A 21,212-nucleotide genomic window follows, 5' to 3' on the forward strand; every position below is an offset into this window, starting at 1 on the left:
GAAGGGGTGACAGCTGTTTATGCCCCCACTGTGATTAAACTGAGTTATATTTAAGTTATATAGTTCTTGTTACTTGATTTCGAGTTTATTAGTTAAACATCAGAATACTAGATAGCGTTTTCTTCTTAGATATTATTTTATCTGATGCTATGGATTTTATTTAAATCGTATGTTTTTCTAGCGATGCATACTCGATTTAGTTTAACAAACAAACGCCCAATGGTCCGTCAAGAAACTTTAGTTTTTATTATGTGCGACTGTTTTACTTGGATATTCAATGTGAAACAGTTGCACATAATCAAAGTTAAGTGCATTCACGGACCACTGGCCGTTGTTTCGCTATTTTCCGTTAATCGATACACTTTATCTAGACCTCTGATAACATTTAACACAGTTGATATTTCTTTTTTATGTTTACCGATGTTTTTTAAACCCTTCTGTTTAATACAGTTTAATCACGAAAGTCAGCTAAAACAACAAATTTTTATTAGAAATAAACACATATTCACAAAACAGACATCATTTATTATGAACACATGCCAGGGCCTCGCTATGACGTCATCAAACTCAGTGCACGATCTTATAGGGTAATTTCCTGTGACGCAGACTACGATGTACACACATGTTTAAAGGTACGTAACTCCGTTATTTTATCTGAAAAGCAAACTGATCCACTCGTTATTGGTTAAACAAAGGATAAATCTAAAAGCATATATCACATTAAGGTAGTGTTTACTGATTTGTCATAAAAATAAATGCGTTTGAAGTTTAAGGTGCACGAACTTATAGGTTTAGAAGCTATTACTTTGAAATGACTCCATGACAATTATCATCCATTTAATCAATACAAATAAAACATCGTCGAATTTAGGTGTCGTCGAATTTGGGTTGCGGTAGGACATATTTTTCATGAAAAGCCTTTATCAAAAAGAACTTTGAGCTGTACGTATGTGCTCATAAAACTATTCAAGAAAAAAGTACCATTTCTTTTTTTACATATTTTGTCTTGTGTTTATAGCGACAAAAAATTTGCTGTCAGCACTTTGATTCTGTATGCAAACAATGCACAGCTATTTCGGACAACTTATTTCGGATCAATAATGTTTTTTAGAACAACATTGTTCCTGCAGACAGTAATATTCTGGTGTTGTACGTAGTTTTAATTTCATTAAACAAAGGCAATGAATGGTGCACAATTTTTATATTTCGATGTCTTGGTTAAAGAGAAAATAACTAACTATTTATAATATAATTTCGCGATTTTATATTTGGTAGGTAAAAATTAATTTATAAATTATATGTGTAATTCTAATGATAAACTGTAGCTTCATTCAACACTGGTATAATATTAAAAAAAAAAATACTTCTTGTACAAAAATGACTATAAAATCGGCATAAAAGCTTTTTCCAGGGATAGAAACCAACTTAAACGTCCTGCACAGAGATAGATCACTTCTACAATAATGGCTATAGTATATACAAGTAGTACAGGGCTCAACAGTAATGGTTGTACTATTGTCCCTGGCAAGTAAAAGTTGGGTCCGGGCAAGTTATTTTATAATCTAGTTGTCCGCCCGGGCAAGTGCAAAAAAGAACAAGCAAATTCGTTGAATTGATATCCCCCCGCCTATATACTTCTGGACACAAAAGTGTTATATTTGACACTAAAAAAAACATTTTTTTTTAAAATACAAAGGGCCATAACTCTGTTATTATCAGATGGTGTACAATGCCATTTGGCGTGCATCATCCTATTATCCATATATATACTCATACCAAATTTCAATGAAATCCGCAAAAGCATTTCCAAGATATGGCTTCGGACACAAAAGTGACGGACGGACAGACAGTCCGACAACGTCAAAACAATATCCCTCCGCCTCTGGGGGGGGGGGGGGGGGGGAAACATACTCATACCAAGTTTTAATGAAATCCGCCAAAGCACTTCCAAGATATGTCTCTGGACACAAAAGTGCCTTTAGTAAAAAGCATTTTTTCAAGATACAAAGGGTCATAACTCTGTTTTTGACAGATGGTATACAATGCCATTTGGCGTGCATCAACCTCTTATGCATATATATACTCATATCAAGTATCAATGAAATCCCCCAAAGCACTTCCAAGATATGGCTCCGGACACAAAAGTGCCTATAGTAAAAAGCATTTGTTCAAGATACAAAGGGCCATAACTCTGTTTTTAACAGATGTTGTACAATGCCATTTTGGCGTGCATCATCCTCTTATGCATATATATATATACTCATGCCAAGTTTCAATGAAATCCGCCAAAGCACTTCTAAGATATGGCTCCGGACACAAAAGTGCCTATAGTAAATAGCATTTGTTCAAGATACAAAGGGCCATAACTCTGTTTTTAACAGATGGTGTATCATGCCATTTGACGTGCATCATCCTCTTATGCATATATATACTCATACGAAGTTTCAATGAAATCCTCTAAAGCACTTCCAAGATATGGCTCCGGACACAAAAGTGCCGGACGGACTGACAGCCGGACGGACGGACAACGCCAAAACAATATCCCTCAGCCTCTGGCAGGGGATAACATAGAGCATTTAATTTAGACTTTAATAAGACTTTAATTGCTGTAATCATTTTGTTAAATGTTAAAAAATAAAAAAGTTTTGTGGTGTATCATTTTGATCTTTATTAAAAAATAGGTTAACAGTTAATGTGATATTTCATGTTTGGGTAAGTGGTTTTACGTTCAGGGCAAGTAGATTTTCTAAGTAGTTGGTTTTTAGGTTAATGTTGAGCCCTGTAGTAAAGGCTCTGTACAGGTATAGTTCTTCTTGAATGATCTGAGCATTAATGTACAGTAATCATAAATTGGCCTGGAGTAAACATGACCTGTTTTCAAATGAAAACTGAAAATCATGAGAAAGATCGTCATAATAGTCATTAAATTATTAATGAACAGCAAATCAATTAAAACTAAATCTAAAAATGGCCAAACATTTACTTTCCAGCAGTTTATGTTTATGCTCTCCATGAATGGAGGAAAATATAAGTCTAACTATCTAATTTCTTCAGGGGTTTTCGTCAAAGGCACAATACAACGAGGAGGGTTGATACTATGAGAATAAGGGATACAATAATGGCTATAGACAATCCCAGAATCGATAATATGGGCGCCGCCATATTGGCTATTACGTAACCCGCGATTGAAAACGGTACTAAAGAATTTGACAGATTACAACGTTATCATAGTATACACCCGCTTTATTCCAAGAAACAGTACCGGTACTTTATGACTTCGCACATTAGGATTGAAAACAAGTGAAACATGAAACCAAGTGTCGATATGTATCACATCGTAAATCAATATAATTTAAATTAAAAATATACACGATAGATTCATAAAATATGTGTCTCTGCAACAATATTCAGTGACACCACGTATTGATTAAAACTGAGTTGGCATTTTAAGCATACCTTTCAGCATAATGCCTTTGTATAAAATTTAATTATTTCTTTATGCAATAAAATTATTCAAGCATAATTATAAAGGTATAGAAATATCTAAAGTGTGAAGTAAACTTTGTGATTTTAGCGTAAATAGTGCCGGAGATATTAACAAAGATCTATCAATATATAAAGATTGGAAACATCCATTCAGACCATATTTTTTGGATAGATCTTTGATATTAATTAGATAGATTTCAGATCGATGAAGACAATTAAATTGATATCTGCCTTTGTTTAAGCCTATATTATTTCTGATTAAATGTCGTACTTTCTATACTTTCCGGAGATATTTATTAAGAAATGTTGTAAGATTAAAGACTTAGGACGACTTCTTTAATTGAATAATACATCTCTTTGTTTGTCTAAACAGTTACCATTTCGGAATTAATATTTCCCTTGTAAGTGTCATTTTAAAGGTATTATATACAAATCTATAGCCGAAATGAAGTTAGTGATGCTAAAATTGTTTCGTAAATCTTTGTTTTCAAAACTCTGTAAGATTTTCAGGTAGAGATTTTTTTTAATTAAAATAATGTATCTAGTTTAGTCTAAAACTAAAGTGGTTTTTAGCAATCTTTTATTTAAAAATCGCTCTCAAGCTAATACAAAAATAACTAGTCGGAAATGAATTTTGTGATTTACATGAACAAGTATCGGAGTTATTCACTTGCAAAACTGTGTAAGATGTCAAGATATGTCATACTTTTTTATTGAAAAGGACATATCAGCTTTTGTCTACAACTTTCTTATATTATTATTTAAATAACGTTTTACATGTTGCCGGAAATATTATTAAATTTTCTTAATAACATCCTAATTCACGATTGAAATGTTCAACATGAAAAATAATGAGCCTTAAATAAACTTAAATAGTTCCAATTGTGTTCTCTAGATTTCCTAAACGTATGTCTTTATTAAATGTTTGTAAAACGGTCTAAATGTACGCTTAAAAAATAAAAACACGCACAAAATAAGTGATTTATTTTTCTTTAATTACGGATTATAAATGACAGCAACATACATCTCTTGAAAAAAACATCAGCGATTAAGGCGCGAACGAATTCGCTCAATGGGAGGCGATGTTCCTAGTGTGGAATAAAAGCGTTTATGGGTGTGCCCGTGACACCACATGTCTGCACATGTGTTGATACCGAAATTTAGATAAGATATCACGAGTCACCTTTAAATAACATGTTAAATGACAATCAAGACCTTATTCATGCCAGGGACCTACACAAATAGGTCCATGTCCATGCTGTGTGTTATTACTCTTAAACGAATGCAGATGAACCTTATTTCTACTAATTACGTAATTTATATGACTAAAAAAAACACGAATTATTATCTGGTTGTCAGATCGATAACAGAAACTCTTTAAATCCTAAAATATATTTGATAAACCCGTTTCGCTTCCTTGTTTTGCGTAGGGACCTATGCACACATATATAGGTCCATGTTTATTTCTTCAGCACCGTTTTGGAGGCGCGCGAGAGTATTCAGGGGAGGGTAATCCGGGAGGTATCGATTTCTGGGATTGTCGATACAATGAGCAAAATAGCCTGGTAATGTGCTAGAAATTACTGCAGGGATAGATCATTTATTGTAATGGTTAGTTACTGAGAAGGGCAATAGTATTAAGTATATCAACATTCAGGTGCCCGGCTGAAGAGTTACAGTAGGTTCCCTAGTCATGTTTATATAATACTTAATTATGAAAATATAAAGGTGGTTTCATCAGTCTAATATTGGCAATGTATGCAGTAGTCAATTTCTACCAGAAGGGTATTCATGCTAAGTTGCATTATTGTGCATCAAGTTTATTTTAAATATCTCTTCTTACCCTTCATATTACCACGGCATAAATTAATATACTTTATGTTCATAATTCTGAAATGTAAATTATTAAGTGAATAATCTACCGTATTGACAGTAGGGCAAAGTGTGGCCAGCAGACCGAATGTCCTGTTTATTGTTGTGGATGACCTCAGACCAATGCTGGGCAGTTATGGTGAAAGCAACATGATTACCCCAAATATTGACAACCTTGCGCAGCACTCGATCCAGTTTCAAAATGCCTTTGTTCAGGTAAGAGTGATTTTATGGTAATTGTATCAAATATGAAAAAAATTGTTGTCTCCTTCAAAGCAAAGGAGCATATATTAATTTAATTTGAATTGGCTATGGGAAAACATATCTTAATGTATATGTATAGATGTGTATGCAGTCAGTACAGGCTAATCAGTGGCAACACTAGATGCTTTTATGGACTTCTTCATTTAAATGAAGTCTCCTCTATAAGAAAATCAAGCCTAGGCAGATTGCACTGGCGGAATGGAAAGGCTATATAATCTGGGACGACACTTTACACACATGCCAGAGCACATCTCATTTACATTTATTATCAATATGTTGGAAAACAAATAGACCTGTGAAAGTTAGAAAGGAAATTAAACGAAAAACTTAAAAGTACTTAATCAGAAAGGTTTGTGGTTAGAACATATACGTCTCACAAAATTGCACCTTAACTTAGATTAATAAAACGGGCTTGAGAAACACAGGGTTTATATATATATAATGGTACAAAAACTGTCTGACTATATGTCATATTTTAGAACTGAACACATACTATTGTTACTGAAGTGGTGAAGATATTGAATTACCAAGAGAGTAGAATTTAAAGCATCTAGAGATTATACCTGTATGGGCTCTAAAATGTTGACTTGTTTTGATTTGATAATGATTACGTAAATAACCACATTTGCCTGATCTTATGATCATAGCTGCAATACTATATCTACTCCGCATTACTTCAGCAAGCACTTTGTGGTCCCAGCAGAGTGTCGTTCCTGACAAGCCGTCGCCCAGACACAACTCGACTGTATGACTTCTACTCCTATTGGCGTGACTCAGCTGGCAACTTCACCACCTTACCCCAGCTCTTTAAAAACAATGGCTACCATACAGTGTCAGTTGGAAAGGTATTTCACCCAGGTGTGTAAACCAAGCCCACTGTTGTGATTGGTAAATACATACTTATTTTCTTATTGTTCATCTTCCATGTGTAAATAATTTAATAATGCTATACCAGCTCAACTGATCACAACATTCTTATATTGAGATACTGGAATGACGTGGGGTCTGTCATATGTGCTTTTGTGAGTGTGTCTGTCTGTCCCTGAGATTTTCATTCAAACGATATCGCCTTAAACATTCAGCTGATATTCATGAAACTTCACAGGAATAATCTTTGGGTGATCCATTGTCAAAGTTGTTCAAAATGTTCTGTACAGTGCATATTATGTTCATCAGGTCAAAAATAGATTTTTAAACTGGAAACTTAAAAGTATTTTATTGACTGCAAGGCTCAGAGGGAAAATATTTGATAGGATACATGTTGAAGCAGTTGTCTGCAATATTTGTTAAAATCATGCTCATGGATGTGGGTGAACGTTGCCATTACAGAGTGGTCACATGATTTATATAACCAAATATTTTCTTAGCTGAAACTGCAAGGCCCTGAGATTTGGTGTGCGGCATTAGGCATTCTCTTCCCAGTATGTTCAAATCATTCCCCTCTGATTCAAATTTGCCCTGCCTTGTGGGTTACTTTTTTTCCTTACATTTATATAGTGAAAACTTAAAAAATCTCTGAGACTGCAAGGCTCATAGAATAGGTATTTGATATGTAATACATGTACTCTGTGATAGTCCTCTACCAAGATTGTTTAAATCATGCAACATGGGTAAAATTGGTCTCTTCCAGGTGGTTAAAAAAATTATATTTATTTATAATCACAATTTTACTAATCTTCTCCATCAGCTCAGAGATTTAATATTTCCTTTTAACATTGTGTAGTGGTCCTCTTTAAAGTATGTACAAATTATGTCCCGAGAGTAAAAATTAGCCCCATCCTGGAGGTAACTTGTTTTCTTTATGTGTGAGTTAAAATATCCTCTGAATCTGCAAGGCCTTGAGGTTGTTTTTATGTCTCATGACTATGGTCAGGGGACATAATTTATAGGTGTTACTTGCGTCGGCGTCCGTAGCGTCACACTTTTCGAAAAAGGCTCATAACTTCTTTGTCCCTTCAGATATTGCTTTCATATTTTGTTTGCATGGGTATCTGAACAACACCTTTCCATGCACATAGAAAGTTTGACCCCTGTGACCTTGACCTTGAACTGTAGGTCAGTGTTCAGGTTTCAAAATCTGCGACGGCGATTCGAAAAAGGCTCATAACTTTTGTGTCCCTTCAGATATTGCTTTCATATTTTGTATGCATGTGTATCTGGACAACACCTTTCCATGCTCATAAAATTTTTGACCCCTGTTTCCTTGACCTTGAACTTTAGGTCAGCGTTCAGGTTTCAAAATCTGCAACTGCGAATCAAAATAGGCTCATAACTACTGTGTCCCTTCAGATATTGCTTCATATTTTGTATGCATGTGTATCTGGACAACACCTTTTCATGCTCGTAAAATTTTTTAACCTTGTGACCTTGACCTTGAAATTTAAGTCAGTGTTCAGGTTTCAAAATCTGCGACTGCGCTTTGAAAATGGCTCATAACTACTGTGTCCCTTCAGATATTGCTTTCATATTTGGTATGCATGTGTATCTGGACAACACCTTTCCATGCGCATACAATTTTTGACCCCTTTGACCTTGACCTTGAACTTGAGGTCAGCGTTCAGGTTTCAAAATCTGCGACCGCGATTCGAAAAAGGCTCATAACTTCTGTGTCCCTTCAGATATTGCTGTCATATTTGGTACACATGTGTATCTGGACAACACCTTTCCATGCACATGAAATTTTATAACTTTGGGTCAGCGTTCGAACAGGTTTTGAATTCTGCAACTGCGATTCGAAAAAAGCTCATTACTTCTGTGTCCCTTCAGATATTGCTTTCATATTTGGTATGCATGTGTATCTGGACAACACCTTTCCTTGCACATTAAATTTTCGACCCTGTTTCCTTGACCTTGAACTTTAGGTCAGCATTCAGGTTTCAAAATCTGCAACTGCGAATCAAAAAAGGCTCATAACTTCTGTGTCCCTTCAGATATTGCTTTCATATTTTGTATGCATGTGTATCTGGACAACACCTTTCCATGCACATAGAATGTTTGACCCCTGTGACCTTGACCTTGAACTGTAGGTCAGTGTTCAGGTTTCAAAATCTGCGACCGTGATTCGAAAAGGGCTCATAACTTCTGTGTTCCTTCAGATATTGCTTTCATATTTGGTATGCATGGGTATCTGGAAAACACCTTTCCATGTGCATACCATTTTTGACCCCTGTGACCTTGACCTTGAACTTGAGGTCGGCGTTCAGGTTTCAAAATCTGCGACCACGATTCGAAAAAGGCTCATAACTTTTGTGTCCCTTCAAATATTGCTTTCATATTTGGTATGCATGTGTATCTGGACAACACCTTTCCTTGCACATAAAATTTTTGACCCTTTTTCCTTGACCTTGAACTTTAGGTCAGCGTTCAGGTTTCAAAATCTGCGACTGCGAATCAAAAAAGGCTCATAACTTCTGTGTCCCTTCAGATATTGCTTTCATATTTTGTATGCATGTTTATCTGGACAACACCTTTCCATGCTCATAAAAATTTTGAACCCTGTGACCTTGACCTTGAAATTTAAGTCAGTGTTCAGGTTTTGAAAAAAAATTCTCATAACTACTGTGTCCCTTCAGATATTGCTTTCATATTTGGTATGCATGGGTATCTGGACAACACCTTTCCATGCGCATACAATTTTTGATCCCTGTGACCTTGTCCTTGAACTTGAGGTAAGCATTCAGGTTTCAAAATCTGTGACCGCAATTCGAAAAAGGCTCATAACTTCTGTGTCCCTTCAGATATTGCTGTCATATTTGGTACGCATGTGTATCTGGATTAAACCTTTCCATGCGCATGAAATTTTATAACTTTGGGTCAGTGTTCGAACAGGTTTCGAAATCTGCGACTGTGATTCAAAAAAAGCCCATAATGTCTGTGTCCCTTTAGATATTGCTTTCATATTTGGTATGCATGGATATCTGGACAAGACCTTTCCATGCGCATAAAATTTTTGACCCTTGTGACCTTGACCTTGAACTTAAGGTCCTCATTAAGATTTTGAAATCTGCGACTGCGACCCAAAAAAGGTTCATAACTTATACTAAGTCTTGAGCTTTACTTTAGGCATTTTTAATAATAAAAATAATAATAAACGATTTGATATTTGTGAACTTTGACAGTTGTAAAGATGTTGGTGAGCTAGAAACATACTACAGCCACCACAAATCTGTGTGGATAGCAGTTAAGAATTGAAGAGAATTTACAAATTATAGCACAAAGGAGGGCATATTGTGTTTGGTCTGTCTGTGTGTTTTTGTCTGTTTGCTATTAGATTGACAATATTCATACAAAATTATTTTGGTCATTCATTAAAACGTTATGTTTATTCAATATGTTACTAAAAAAGGGTAAAAGTTTGATTGTAACAACATTAAGAATTAATGTCCAATCTCCGATATAATAGTAAACAAGTAACACAAGTATGCTACCATCAGGCGACACATCCAACTCGCGGAGTTCTAGTTTTTTTTAATACTATATAGCGATGCTTTACCAAGTTGGTTCAAATTATGCCATTATAGGGAACCTAATGAAATATGAAAATAGTGAACACATGCTTATCTTGTTACAAGAGACTAAATTAATGTTTAGAAATGAGGCTGATATATTTCATTTATTTTTTTGCAGGAAAGAGCAGTAATTTCACTGACGATTTCCCATACAGCTGGTCAGTACCCGCCTACCATCCATCAACACTGAAATATAAAGATGCAAAGGTTTGTGTCACACAGCTACAAACAATAAGGTTAATATTTTATCTTAGTGTAAAATGTAACAGGGGCAATATGTGTTATATTTTCAAAAAATGATATTTTTTATCTGTTTATAAAAATGTTTTTGATACAAGTGTATTTTCCTAAAATAAAGATTTCAGTTGGAATTTTGTTATTATTGAAAGAGTTCCCAGGGACAAATTGCAGGAGGGGGGAAAATGAGTTGCAGTTGTTAAATCTTTAAGGAGAGAATGTAAATAAAAAAAAGGCTTTATGCATGCGCACTATGGCAGTGTACTGATAAGATTCTGTAGTGCTGTAAAATTCCCAGTGAATTGCATGATTTTTGTTGGCACAAGTTTGAAACCTCCTTGAAACGTAAGTTGAATAAAATTATTTGGCAGCGTATTTTTCCCTTAAATATTTAATCAATATATGATTGTTTCTATTCAAATATATGGAAGGAAACAGGAAATACTCATTGTTTTAATACCTGTCTATATTTTGGGGAAATATAGTCAATACTTTGAAGTGTTACAAGCATTCACAGTTCGGGTTTTGTCAGAACTTCACTAGTCAAGAAATGTTCTATATTGCATATAACACATATTTAGTTGACACTTTGCTAGTAATAATTAAAATTAAGTACTGCCTATTTTGTTGTAGTGAGTTGGATACCTTGATTCAGTTACAATCACTTTACTTACTTGACCAAGTATTGAATTGTGAAATTTGTCTTTTTCCAACAAATTGTTTCATCATAATTACTTCATTTGTTGTTGTGTGTGTTTGTGTCAATTTTTGAAGTTTATGAAGTCTATCTGTACCTGAGGCTGCATTATGTGAGGAACCCCGGACTTTGTCCCAGCTCTCCTGCCTAATGTAGTACTAGACTCACATTTTTAACCAGGTTTTCCAAAGGAAAAAAATGGTAATTAGATTGGCGAATGTCGTGGGCGGGCAGGCAGAACAAGCATGTTAGGGCATTACTATGTTGTTCATTGTGAGATTTTAAAATCATTTGGCACATTTGTTCACCATCATTGGATGGTGTGTCTCGTGAAAGAATTACGTCAATATCTCCAAGGTCAAGGTCACACTTTGAGTTCAAAAGTCAAAAATGGCTATAAATGAGCTTGTCCGGGCCATTACTATGTCGTTCATTGTGAGATTTTAATATCATTTGGCACATTGGTTCACCATTATTGGACGGGGTGTCGCGTGAAAGAATTACATCGAAATCTCCAAAGTCAAGGTCACACTTTGAGTTCAAATGTCAGATATGGCCATAAATGAGCTTGTCCGTGGCCATAACTATGTCGTTCATTGTGAGATTTTAAAATCATTTGGCACATTTGTTCACCATCATTAGAAGGTGTGTCGCATGAAAGAATTACGTAAATATCTCCAATGTCAAGGTCACACTTTGAGTTCAAAGGTCAAAAATGACCATAAATGAGCTTGTCCGGGCCATAACTTCATTGTGAGTTTTTAAAATCATTTGGCACATTTGTTCACCATCATTAGAAGGTGTGTCATGTGAAAGAATTTCGGCGTATCTCAAAGGTCAAGGTCACACTTTGAGTTCAAAGATAAAAAATGGCCATAAATGAGCTTGTCCGGGCTATAAGTATGTTGTTGATTTTGAGATTTTAAAATCATTTGGCACATTTGTTCACCATCATTTGATGGTGTGTCATGCAAAAGAATTACGTTGATATCTGCAACCTCAAGGTAAAACTGTGAGTTCAAATATCACAAATGGCCATAAATGATCTTGTCCGGTTCATAACTATGTCATTCATTGTGAGATTTTAAAATTACTCAGTACATTTGTTCACAATCATTGGACGGTGTGTAATAGGAAAGAATTCTGTCGATATCTCAAAGGTCAAGGTCACACTTTGAGTTCAAAGGTCAAAAATGGCCATAACTGAGCTTGGCAGGGCCGTAACTATGTCATTCATTGTGAGATTTTAAAATGACCCTGTACATTAATTTTGTTCACAGTCATTGGACGGCGTGTCATGCGAAAGAATTTAAGAGTTCAAAGGTTAAAATGGCCATAAATGATAATGGCATAATAATTCTTAAAAATCGCCATAAATTAGCTTCTCTTGTTTTGTTAAGACAGCATGCAAAATATTCTGTGTCAATGCAGCATGTGGGGGTATAAGTCACATCTGTGACAAAGCTCTAGTTATAAATATATTTTTTGAAAACCTGGTTTTGTGACAATTTTGTCACTTGTTTTTATGCCCCTTTCTTTGAAAAAAGAGGAGGTATATTGTTTTTGGCCTGTCTGTCTTTCTGTCTGTCATTCTGTCCCAAAACTTTAACCTTGGTTAAAGTTTTGCGATAACTTTTTAAATATTGAACATAGCAACTTGATATGCATGTGTATCTCATGGAGCTGCATATTTTGAGTGGTGGAAGGTCAAGGTCATCCTTCAAGGTCAAAGGTCATAAAAATTAATTCAAAGCGGTGCATTAGGGGGCATTGTGTTTCTGACAAACACATCCCTTGTTTGTAGTATAACTGCAATTTTAAGCAATTTAAGTTCTTACTAAAAGATTCCAATTTTAGTGTGGTCTTTTTGTGGGGTTTTTTTTTTGGGGGGGGGGAGGAGAGCTGGAATACCAGGAGGAAACCCCAACCTCTTGGATAAAGTTACCACCAACCAAACTTTCATGCTTTCTGGGACAAGGATTGATCCCGGGTCACCTAGGCAATAATTTGATTTGTTAACAGAAATTATATTTTTACGAATCATTTTTGTCATCAATGTGTCAACTGTCTGTTTCATATTAAAGGTCTGCCCTGGACAAGATGGTTGTCTTCACAGGAACCTTGTTTGCCCGGTTACCATTAGCGACATGCCAAGGGGCACCTTGCCAGACTTGCAGAGTACTGAGTTTGCCATCAAAGCTCTGAGAGATTTTTCATCAAAGCCTCGGACGCTGTTCTTTCTGGCTGTGGGCTTTTACAAGCCACATATTCCATTGAAATATCCCAAGGAATATTTGGGTAGGACTTTGTTGTTGTTTGTACTATTGATAATAAAAGACATTATTTAATGGAGTGTTATCATAGATGTTGCGAGGTGAAATGTTGATTATACTTCAATGTTTAAGTTACCAGTCAGTCATCTCAATATTGCAACAAACCTAGGGCCAATTTTTATCAATATGACTGCATTGCAGATCTTTTAGCAAAAGTTATTTTACTTTATCATACCACTACATTGATATTTACTTGATATAAAGTTACCTTATATGATTTTGTACATCACATCAACAGGGTTTATATCAGTCCATGATTGGATATTGGTCATATAACTGGGAATCGAATATAAATTTATAAAATGTATGTTAAATACATGCATAATGGAATTCAACATAACAAACTAATTGATACAGATATATAATATATTTTAGAAACAAAAAGCAACAAAAACAGCAAAAACATATTTTACAAATGTTACGCACAAGTCCTCATGACATAATGATTACCACGTCCAACATATTAATTCCCGCTCAAAATGCGGTGCTATGGAGATAATGTTAAAAAATTTCTTTAAAATTTGAGATGTAGAGGTAATATAAATATTGAAACAGGTCACTACCCTATGATTGGGTAATGTATACAAGGCTTGGTACTAATAAAACAAAGGGAAGGCTTTAATTCTAAGCCTCATCTGATATATTACATACTGATTTTCAGTAACCTGCTGTTCTCTATATATACAGTTTATATTAACTGATAATGTACTTTATATATAAATTGTTCAATGATTCAGCCTTGACTTGTAGGTAACTGTCTCTGAATATTGTGAGCTTGAAAATGCTCAGCTCTAGCCCTATGATAAATATGCTAAGAAGTTAAGAGAGGCTTCAGGAAATTGTGTGAAATTGAAACATATAATTGCAGCTACTTGAAAGGTATTAAATTATTTATATATGAGGCATGGGATTCCTATAGAGTTCCCAACTCGCATGTTTCCGAAAGAATTATTCAAATGGCAGTTGTCAAATATTTAGTTGTGCACTCTACATGAATAATTGTAAAACATTGTTTGCTTGCATAGTTTGATACGTTGCCAAATTGTGTCTTATAATAAATGTGAACTTATGGCAATTTTTAGCTATACTGGTCGGAGGCCTGAAGAGCTAATGTCATGGCGTAGTTTACGTCATCCATCTGTCCGTGCAGTCGTGCGTAAAACTTTTTCTTGTTTACGCGATAAATTCCACAGTTTTCATCCGATTATTTTCAAACTTGTTCAGTGTCTTTATATTAATGAGGACTCAAACCTTATTGAAAATGGGTTACATCCAAGTAAAAAGTCCAGAATTATCTCCCCTTGAATTTGAGAAAATTGTTAAATAAGGCTTGTTTACGCAAGTCCACAGTTTTTATCCAATCATTTCCCAACTTGCACAGTGTCTTTATCTGAATGATGAGTCAAACCCTATTGCTTGTTTTACGCAATAAAGTCCACAGTTTTCATCCAATCATTTCCCAACTTGCAGTGTCTTTATCTGAATGATGAATCAAACCCTATTGAAAATGAGCAATATCGGAGTTATAAATCCAGAATTATCTCCCCTTGAAAATGAGAAAAAAATGAAAATTTAGTTTTTAATGTGATAAAGTCCATAATTTTCATCTAATTCTTGGCAAACTTGCACAGTGTCTTTGTATCAATGAGGACTCAAACCCTTTTTCAAAAAGAGCAATATCGAAGCAATCAGTCCAGAACTTCCCCTTGAATATGAGAAAATTTTGAAATCCCGCTTGTTTACGGAATTAATTCCACAGTTTTCATCCAATTATTTCCAAATTTGCACAGTATCTTAATATCAATGAGGACTTGAACCCTATTGAATATGAGCAGTATCGGAGAAATAAGTACCAGTATTTAATAATCTCCCCTTGAATTTGAGAAAATTCTCCTTGTTTGCGCGATTTAGTACACAGTTTCCATTTTATTTTTTCCAAACTTGCACAGTGTTTATAGCAGTAGAGCGATTCAGGCCTGATGGGCCTCTTGTTTTTATAGTCTTGTCCATTGGGCATTTCGATATTTTGTGACAATTGAATACAACTTTGATTCTTCATGATTTGTGCAATTAAAATGATGATTTACTTAAGTATACAGTGGTCCGGTTTGGGACATAAGTGTTTTGGTTTACATAGGTAATTTTGCTGTATGTCTAAGTTAAAAGAAGAATCAGGAATGACCATGAATTTAACCAAGTATCGAAAATACTTATTCCTGCTGTATCATTCTTCCAGAGCTTTATCCATTAGACAAGGTTCCAAAGGTGCCCAACCCATCACGCCCGACATACCTTCCACCTGTGGCTTGGAACCCGTGGACCGATATTCGGAAGCGTGACGACTTGCAGTCACTGAACGTCAGTTTTCCATACGGACCAATCCCAGAGAATTTCAGTCAGCTCATTCGTCAGAGCTACTTCGCAGCAACTTCCTACATCGATGCACAAGTCGGTCGGTTGTTGGATGCTTTAGAAACGGAAGGGTTTGCAAATAACACCATCATCCTCCTTGTTGGGGATCATGGTAAGGAATTGAGTATAGCTCTGGGAAAATGGGCTTTAATGCATGCCCATAAAGTGTCGTCCCAGTTTGTTTTTTTTTTGTGTTTTTTTATACCTCATTTATATAGCGCCCTTTTGAATACTCGAGATGTGCGTTCAAAGGCGCTTTACAGTTTTTTTCCCTGATCACTGGGTCATAAGTCGTCCGTTAACATCTTGGCGCAGTATGCTGCCACGGCACATTGGCTTATTTCCCTCACATGTACCCATTTATACACCTGGGTGTAGAAGAGCAGATGTGGGATAAATTTCTTGCTCAAGGAAATTCCAGTGGTCAGGGCGGGATTCGAACCCGGGACCTCTTAATCCCTAAGCCAGCGTCCTCCCATTAGACCACTGCTCCCACACACAGTTCAGCCTGTGCAGTTTGCACAGGCTAATTATGGACAACAAAACTTTCATCCGTATCTGCATTTTTGCTAAGAGGAGACTTCCTTTATTCAAAAAATAAAATAAAAGCAGAAAGTGTTGTCCTTGATTAGCCATGCAGACTACGCAGCGTACTATGGAATGATACGTTACACACATGCATGAAGCCTGCAGGCCCCGTGTTCACTAAAACGATTTTGCAATCGAAAATTGATTTTTACTGACATCGATTTACATGTTTGCCTTTCAACTACAATGGAAATCCATTTTCAATGACAAGCAAAATCGATTTTCAATTGCAAAAAAATGTTTTGTGAACATGGGGCCTGGTTTTTCCAGAGCAAGACATATTTGTATAACCTTTTGATTAGCTGATTGTTGATGAAAGAAGCAGTTCCAAGTTAACAACATCTTAATGTAATGTGCAGACACAAAACAGCCAGTGGTGTATTTCAAGGTTATTATTATGCTTACCTTTGACTAGTTTTTTCATAGTTGTAGTATCAGTTTGAACAGAAAGCTCTGTGTAAATGGGGTATAACTATTAAGCATGTGCATGTAAAGTGTTGTCCCAGATTAGCCTGTGTCCTTAACACTGGCTAATCAGGGACAAAGCTTATTTCCTAAACGAGATTTTCTTGCCAAGAAGAGACTTCCTTTGAACGAAACACACATTTAAAACAAAGTGTCGTCCCTGATAAGCCTGTGTTGACTGCACAGGCTATTCTTGGACAACATTTTGTGCACTTGCATTTAGCCATATTTTCCCAAAGCAAGGCTGAAATATACAGTGTCAGTGATGCTCAATTGGTCATTGTCGGCTCGGGTACTACTTACATGTACCGCGGATACACTTAAGTATACTTACATGTACCCTGGGTACAGTAAATATACTAAGACGTACCCGGGAATTTTAACGCTGAATCGGTCGTTGTCGACTATATTTTTTTATTTAATTATGTTCATATGTATGTCAATTTTCTGTTAAATTGCCTCTTTATTATCAAGACTCCTACTCAAAAAATATGTTTATGCAGATATTTTTTAATTGAAGTTTGATTCGTAATTACGGTAATCGATAGCGCGTTTTACCTCATCAGATTTTAGGCGGGAAAAAAACTTGGGTACAGTCTAATATGGACCGGGTACGTTTTTGTATAAAACCCGGGGTACATGTAAGTAGTACCCGTGCAGACAATGACCAATCGAGCGTCAGTGATGTTTGTTATTTAATATTATGTTATCTGCTCAGAAGTTGATTCTTGTAATGGTTGACAATTAAATGTAAAATAAGTTGTAAATAAGCATAAAATATCATTTGTAGTCAGTGCGATACTAGTTATATGGCTTTTTACTGAACCCGTACTGCATGATACCTTGTCAGTCAACTAATAATGGTCAAGAGTGTACATGTAGCTCAAGCCCAATACCATGTTTTACTTTGTATCATAGCATGCAGGGTCAGTAAGAGGCCATGTTACTTATTTATCTTCCCAAATAAAATGTTTTCTCCAGCATCTACACAATGACAAGAGAAAAGTAAGCTATACTGTTCTTTAACATATCTTATTTTACATGTAATTTTAATATCTTCTTGTTCACTTCTGTGGTGTAATTAAACATTATTTACCTAATTTGAAAAGCTACTAATCTTATGGAAAAATATATGATTAGAATATAACTTGGCTCAGCCTTTGAAAATTAAGTTTTCTGTACAAGGTAAGATAATACTAGACATTATCTATGAAAAGTGATTCAATTGGCATATTTTTATTATTTCAGGCTCTTATAACAATAATTCTCTTTCAAGCCTTGATATAAAATCCACGTGAATCATCTATATTTCAATTGAGATATGTATTTTTATGCTCCCTGTAGGGTGGCGTATATCAGTTGAACTGTCCGTCAGTCTGTCCATCAGTCAGTCTTTCCGTCCAAAAACTTTAAAATTGGCCATAACTTTTGCAATATTGAAGATAGCAACTGATATTTGACATGCATGTGTATATCATGGAGCTGCACATTTTGAGTGGTGAAAGGTCAAGTTAATCCTTCAAGTTCAAAGGTCAAAAAACAAATCCAAGGGAAGTAACAAGCTTTAGTGGGAGATAATTTATATTTATCATTTGGCAGGTATAGATCATTTTTACAAGGGAAGTAATATTTTTTAAAGTTATATTTAAAAAAAATAAAAGCGGAGCAGTTGTGGGCATTGTGTTTCTGACAAAAACATCTCTTGTTTTCAATGCAATCTCAAGCTATGTCTAAAAGTAAGCTACAGACAAAGTTTCAGTACAATATATCCATCCAAATGCAAGCTATCAGAAGGAAACCATTTATCTATTTTTCAGTTACTTTGACCTTGATTCAACCTGCCCAAAATACAATCCCAAGCCAGGATTCCGTGCAAGCTTTCATTTCATTGAGATATTAGCAGCTTTCTTGAAAAAGGGGACTTAATGCATGTGCTTAAAGTGTTGTCCCTTTAATTCGCCTGTGCGGTTCGCACAGGCTGGTTAGGCAAAAAACTCTCTGCCTTAAGAAGATTGTGCAAGGATAAGACTGCCTTTAAGCGAAACATTCCATAAAAGCAGACTAATCTGGGATAATACTTTACGAACATGCATTAAGCCCCATTCTCCCAGAGTGCTGCTCAAATATATTCTTTTGCAGGCTGGTCGCTGGGGGAGCATCAGGAATGGTGCAAATACAGCAACTTTGAGGTGTCCACTCGGGTACCGATGATCCTGTTTGTCCCTGGACTCACCACAGAAGTTCACAACCATCATAGGAAATTCCCGTTTGTTAATGTTCTTAGTAAGAAGCCACTTGTGTATCACAGAGACCCTGAGAATCTCAAGGGTTTGAAAACTGTAAATTTTTCTCTAAATGAAGACAGAAGTTTTGATGAAACTTACGAAAGCAGTGAGCAAACAGATGTGCTTAAGTTTGTTCAAAATGATTCTTTGCTTAGATTAAAATATTGGAGAGGTAAGAATAACATAATTGAAGAACGAAAAGCAAAACAAGTATCAGAATTAGTAGAATTGGTTGACATATTCCCAACATTGGCAGAATTGGCTGGGTTACCCAAGTTACAGACGTGTCCAAAGAATTCCAGCTACATTATGCTCTGTACTGAAGGCTCAAGCATGGTGCCTTTAATTCAAGGAGCCTCAAATTGGTTGATAAAGAATGATTTCTCAATCATAAAACATGTAAAATCACATTACCATGACAATAATAAACTCCAGGTTAAAGGTTGGAAAGAGGCAGTGTTTACCCAGTATCCTAGGCCGTCTGATATCCCTGTGAAAGACAGTGATCAGCCTAGGTTACACAGGATTAAAATCATGGGCTACTCTATTAGGACAAGACAATATCGGTACACAGAGTGGGTTGCGTTCAACCAAAGCTCATTCACTATGGATTGGTCAGATATACATGCTCGAGAACTGTACGTCCTTGATACAGATCAATTGGAGGATAACAACGTGGCTGGGCTACAGACATATATTGATATTGTGACCAGTTTGTCTCTTCAGTTACACCAGGGTTGGAGGCAACAGGTTTAATATTCTATTTTGAGTTTGATATTAACAAAAACAAAAAACATTGTGTATCCATAGTCATAAGCTAAATATACAAGTATGAACCATTTGTTTTTATAACCCAACAAACAAAGTTTAGGGGTGTATATAGGAGTGAACTTGTTTGACGGTCTGTCTGTATCAAGAGTACGCTCTCTAATTCAAGTTGTTTTCATCAGATCTGCACCAAACTTGGTCAGATGTTGTATCTAGCTGATGTCTAGGTCAATTTTGAATAAGGGTCATGCCGGGTCAAAAACTAGGTCACGGGGTCACTTAGTGCGCTTTAAACATTGAGCATGGTGTCCGCTCTCTAATTCAGGCCAAAAACTAGGTCACAGGGTCACTTAGTGCGTTTTAAGCATGGTGTCTGCTCCTAATTCAAGTAGTTTTCATCCGATCTTAACCAAACATGGTCAGAAGTTGTATCTAGATGATGTCTTGGTCAAGTTTGAATATTTGTAGTAAATACACATTGTTTTCATCACACAATACTTCATGCTGAAAGTATTTCAAGACATTTTACACTAGAATTATAAGTCTTAATGTTGCTTAATTATACCTTAAATTTAGTTCAAAGTCAGTTGCTGAACCCCACTTGTTTTCAAAAAATAACTTCCTGTGCTTCAACCAATCAAAGGTCACTTATTTTCACAATTATGGTGCCTGAACCAATCAAGAGTCTATCAATAGCCCTTTGTTAGGCCTAGTTGGAGCACTGATAGGGATTAAAGTTTATGATGCACATTTGATTTAATTGAGGGAGGGCTAATCTCTTATCTGATACCATACTGTGTCAGCCATACTTAATCTGAGAAATATCCACAGATAAGGCACATTTCAACACCAAAATATTAATTGAATAATACCCAGCATCCTTAGCATATTATATTTAATTGTGAAATTTTCAATATTACATACTGAATGGTGTAAGCAAATAATAATAATATTATAAATATTATTTTAATTGCCTTTTAAAATGAATGTTAATAGTTAATGTGGTAGACATTAATTTATTGGGGTTAAAAATCAGTATAAGAAAGTTCGAATATTTTATGTTGAGGAGATATAATTGATGCTGGCAAGCCCACATAATATTTTTGACACTCTTAATATTTTTAATTAGTTACCCACAGCCTGATTTAGTTGTACTTGTCCTTTTAAACGCTGTTCTACTGATTCACATATTTTATTAGCAGACAAATTGCAACTATAAGACCATTACCATTATGTGAATGATAAAAAAGAATTCAGTACAATCCTTCAAATAAACAGTAGATCCCTTTCCTTTTAC

The 21,212-nt window shown here is 35.5% G+C and overlaps 1 protein-coding gene across 2 annotated transcripts; it reads left to right on the top strand.

The window, feature by feature from the left end:
• Positions 1 to 1,022: 1,022 nt before the first annotated feature.
• Positions 1,023 to 21,204, top strand: LOC127875992 (iduronate 2-sulfatase-like). 2 transcript variants are annotated; one of them, XM_052420804.1, is made up of 7 exons: positions 1,023 to 1,149; positions 5,420 to 5,574; positions 6,303 to 6,480; positions 10,249 to 10,337; positions 13,149 to 13,362; positions 15,634 to 15,921; positions 19,002 to 21,204. In XM_052420804.1, exons 1-7 carry the CDS (start codon positions 1,101 to 1,103, stop codon positions 19,901 to 19,903), a joined length of 1,875 nt encoding a protein of 624 aa, XP_052276764.1. In that variant the 5' UTR covers positions 1,023 to 1,100; the 3' UTR covers positions 19,904 to 21,204. The 2 variants fall into 2 exon arrangements, with proteins under 2 accessions (XP_052276764.1, XP_052276765.1); XM_052420805.1 differs by having other exon boundaries at positions 1,067 to 1,149; positions 5,423 to 5,574.
• The last annotated feature ends 8 nt before the right edge of the window (positions 21,205 to 21,212 follow it).

The sequence above is a fragment of the Dreissena polymorpha genome, chromosome 4 (assembly GCF_020536995.1).
Source record: "Dreissena polymorpha isolate Duluth1 chromosome 4, UMN_Dpol_1.0, whole genome shotgun sequence".
Lineage (NCBI taxonomy): Eukaryota > Metazoa > Mollusca > Bivalvia > Myida > Dreissenidae > Dreissena > Dreissena polymorpha.

Excerpts from the sequence above, each read along its gene's own strand:
- LOC127875992 (XM_052420804.1), top strand. The coding sequence starts at position 1,101 with ATGTTTTTTAGAACAACATTGTTCCTGCAGACAGTAATATTCTGGTGT. Across the intron at positions 1,150-5,419 it reads GACAGTAATATTCTGGTGTT|TAGGGCAAAGTGTGGCCAGC; the intron begins GTACGTAGTTTT and ends CCGTATTGACAG. Across the intron at positions 5,575-6,302 it reads TTCAAAATGCCTTTGTTCAG|CAAGCACTTTGTGGTCCCAG; the intron begins GTAAGAGTGATT and ends GCATTACTTCAG.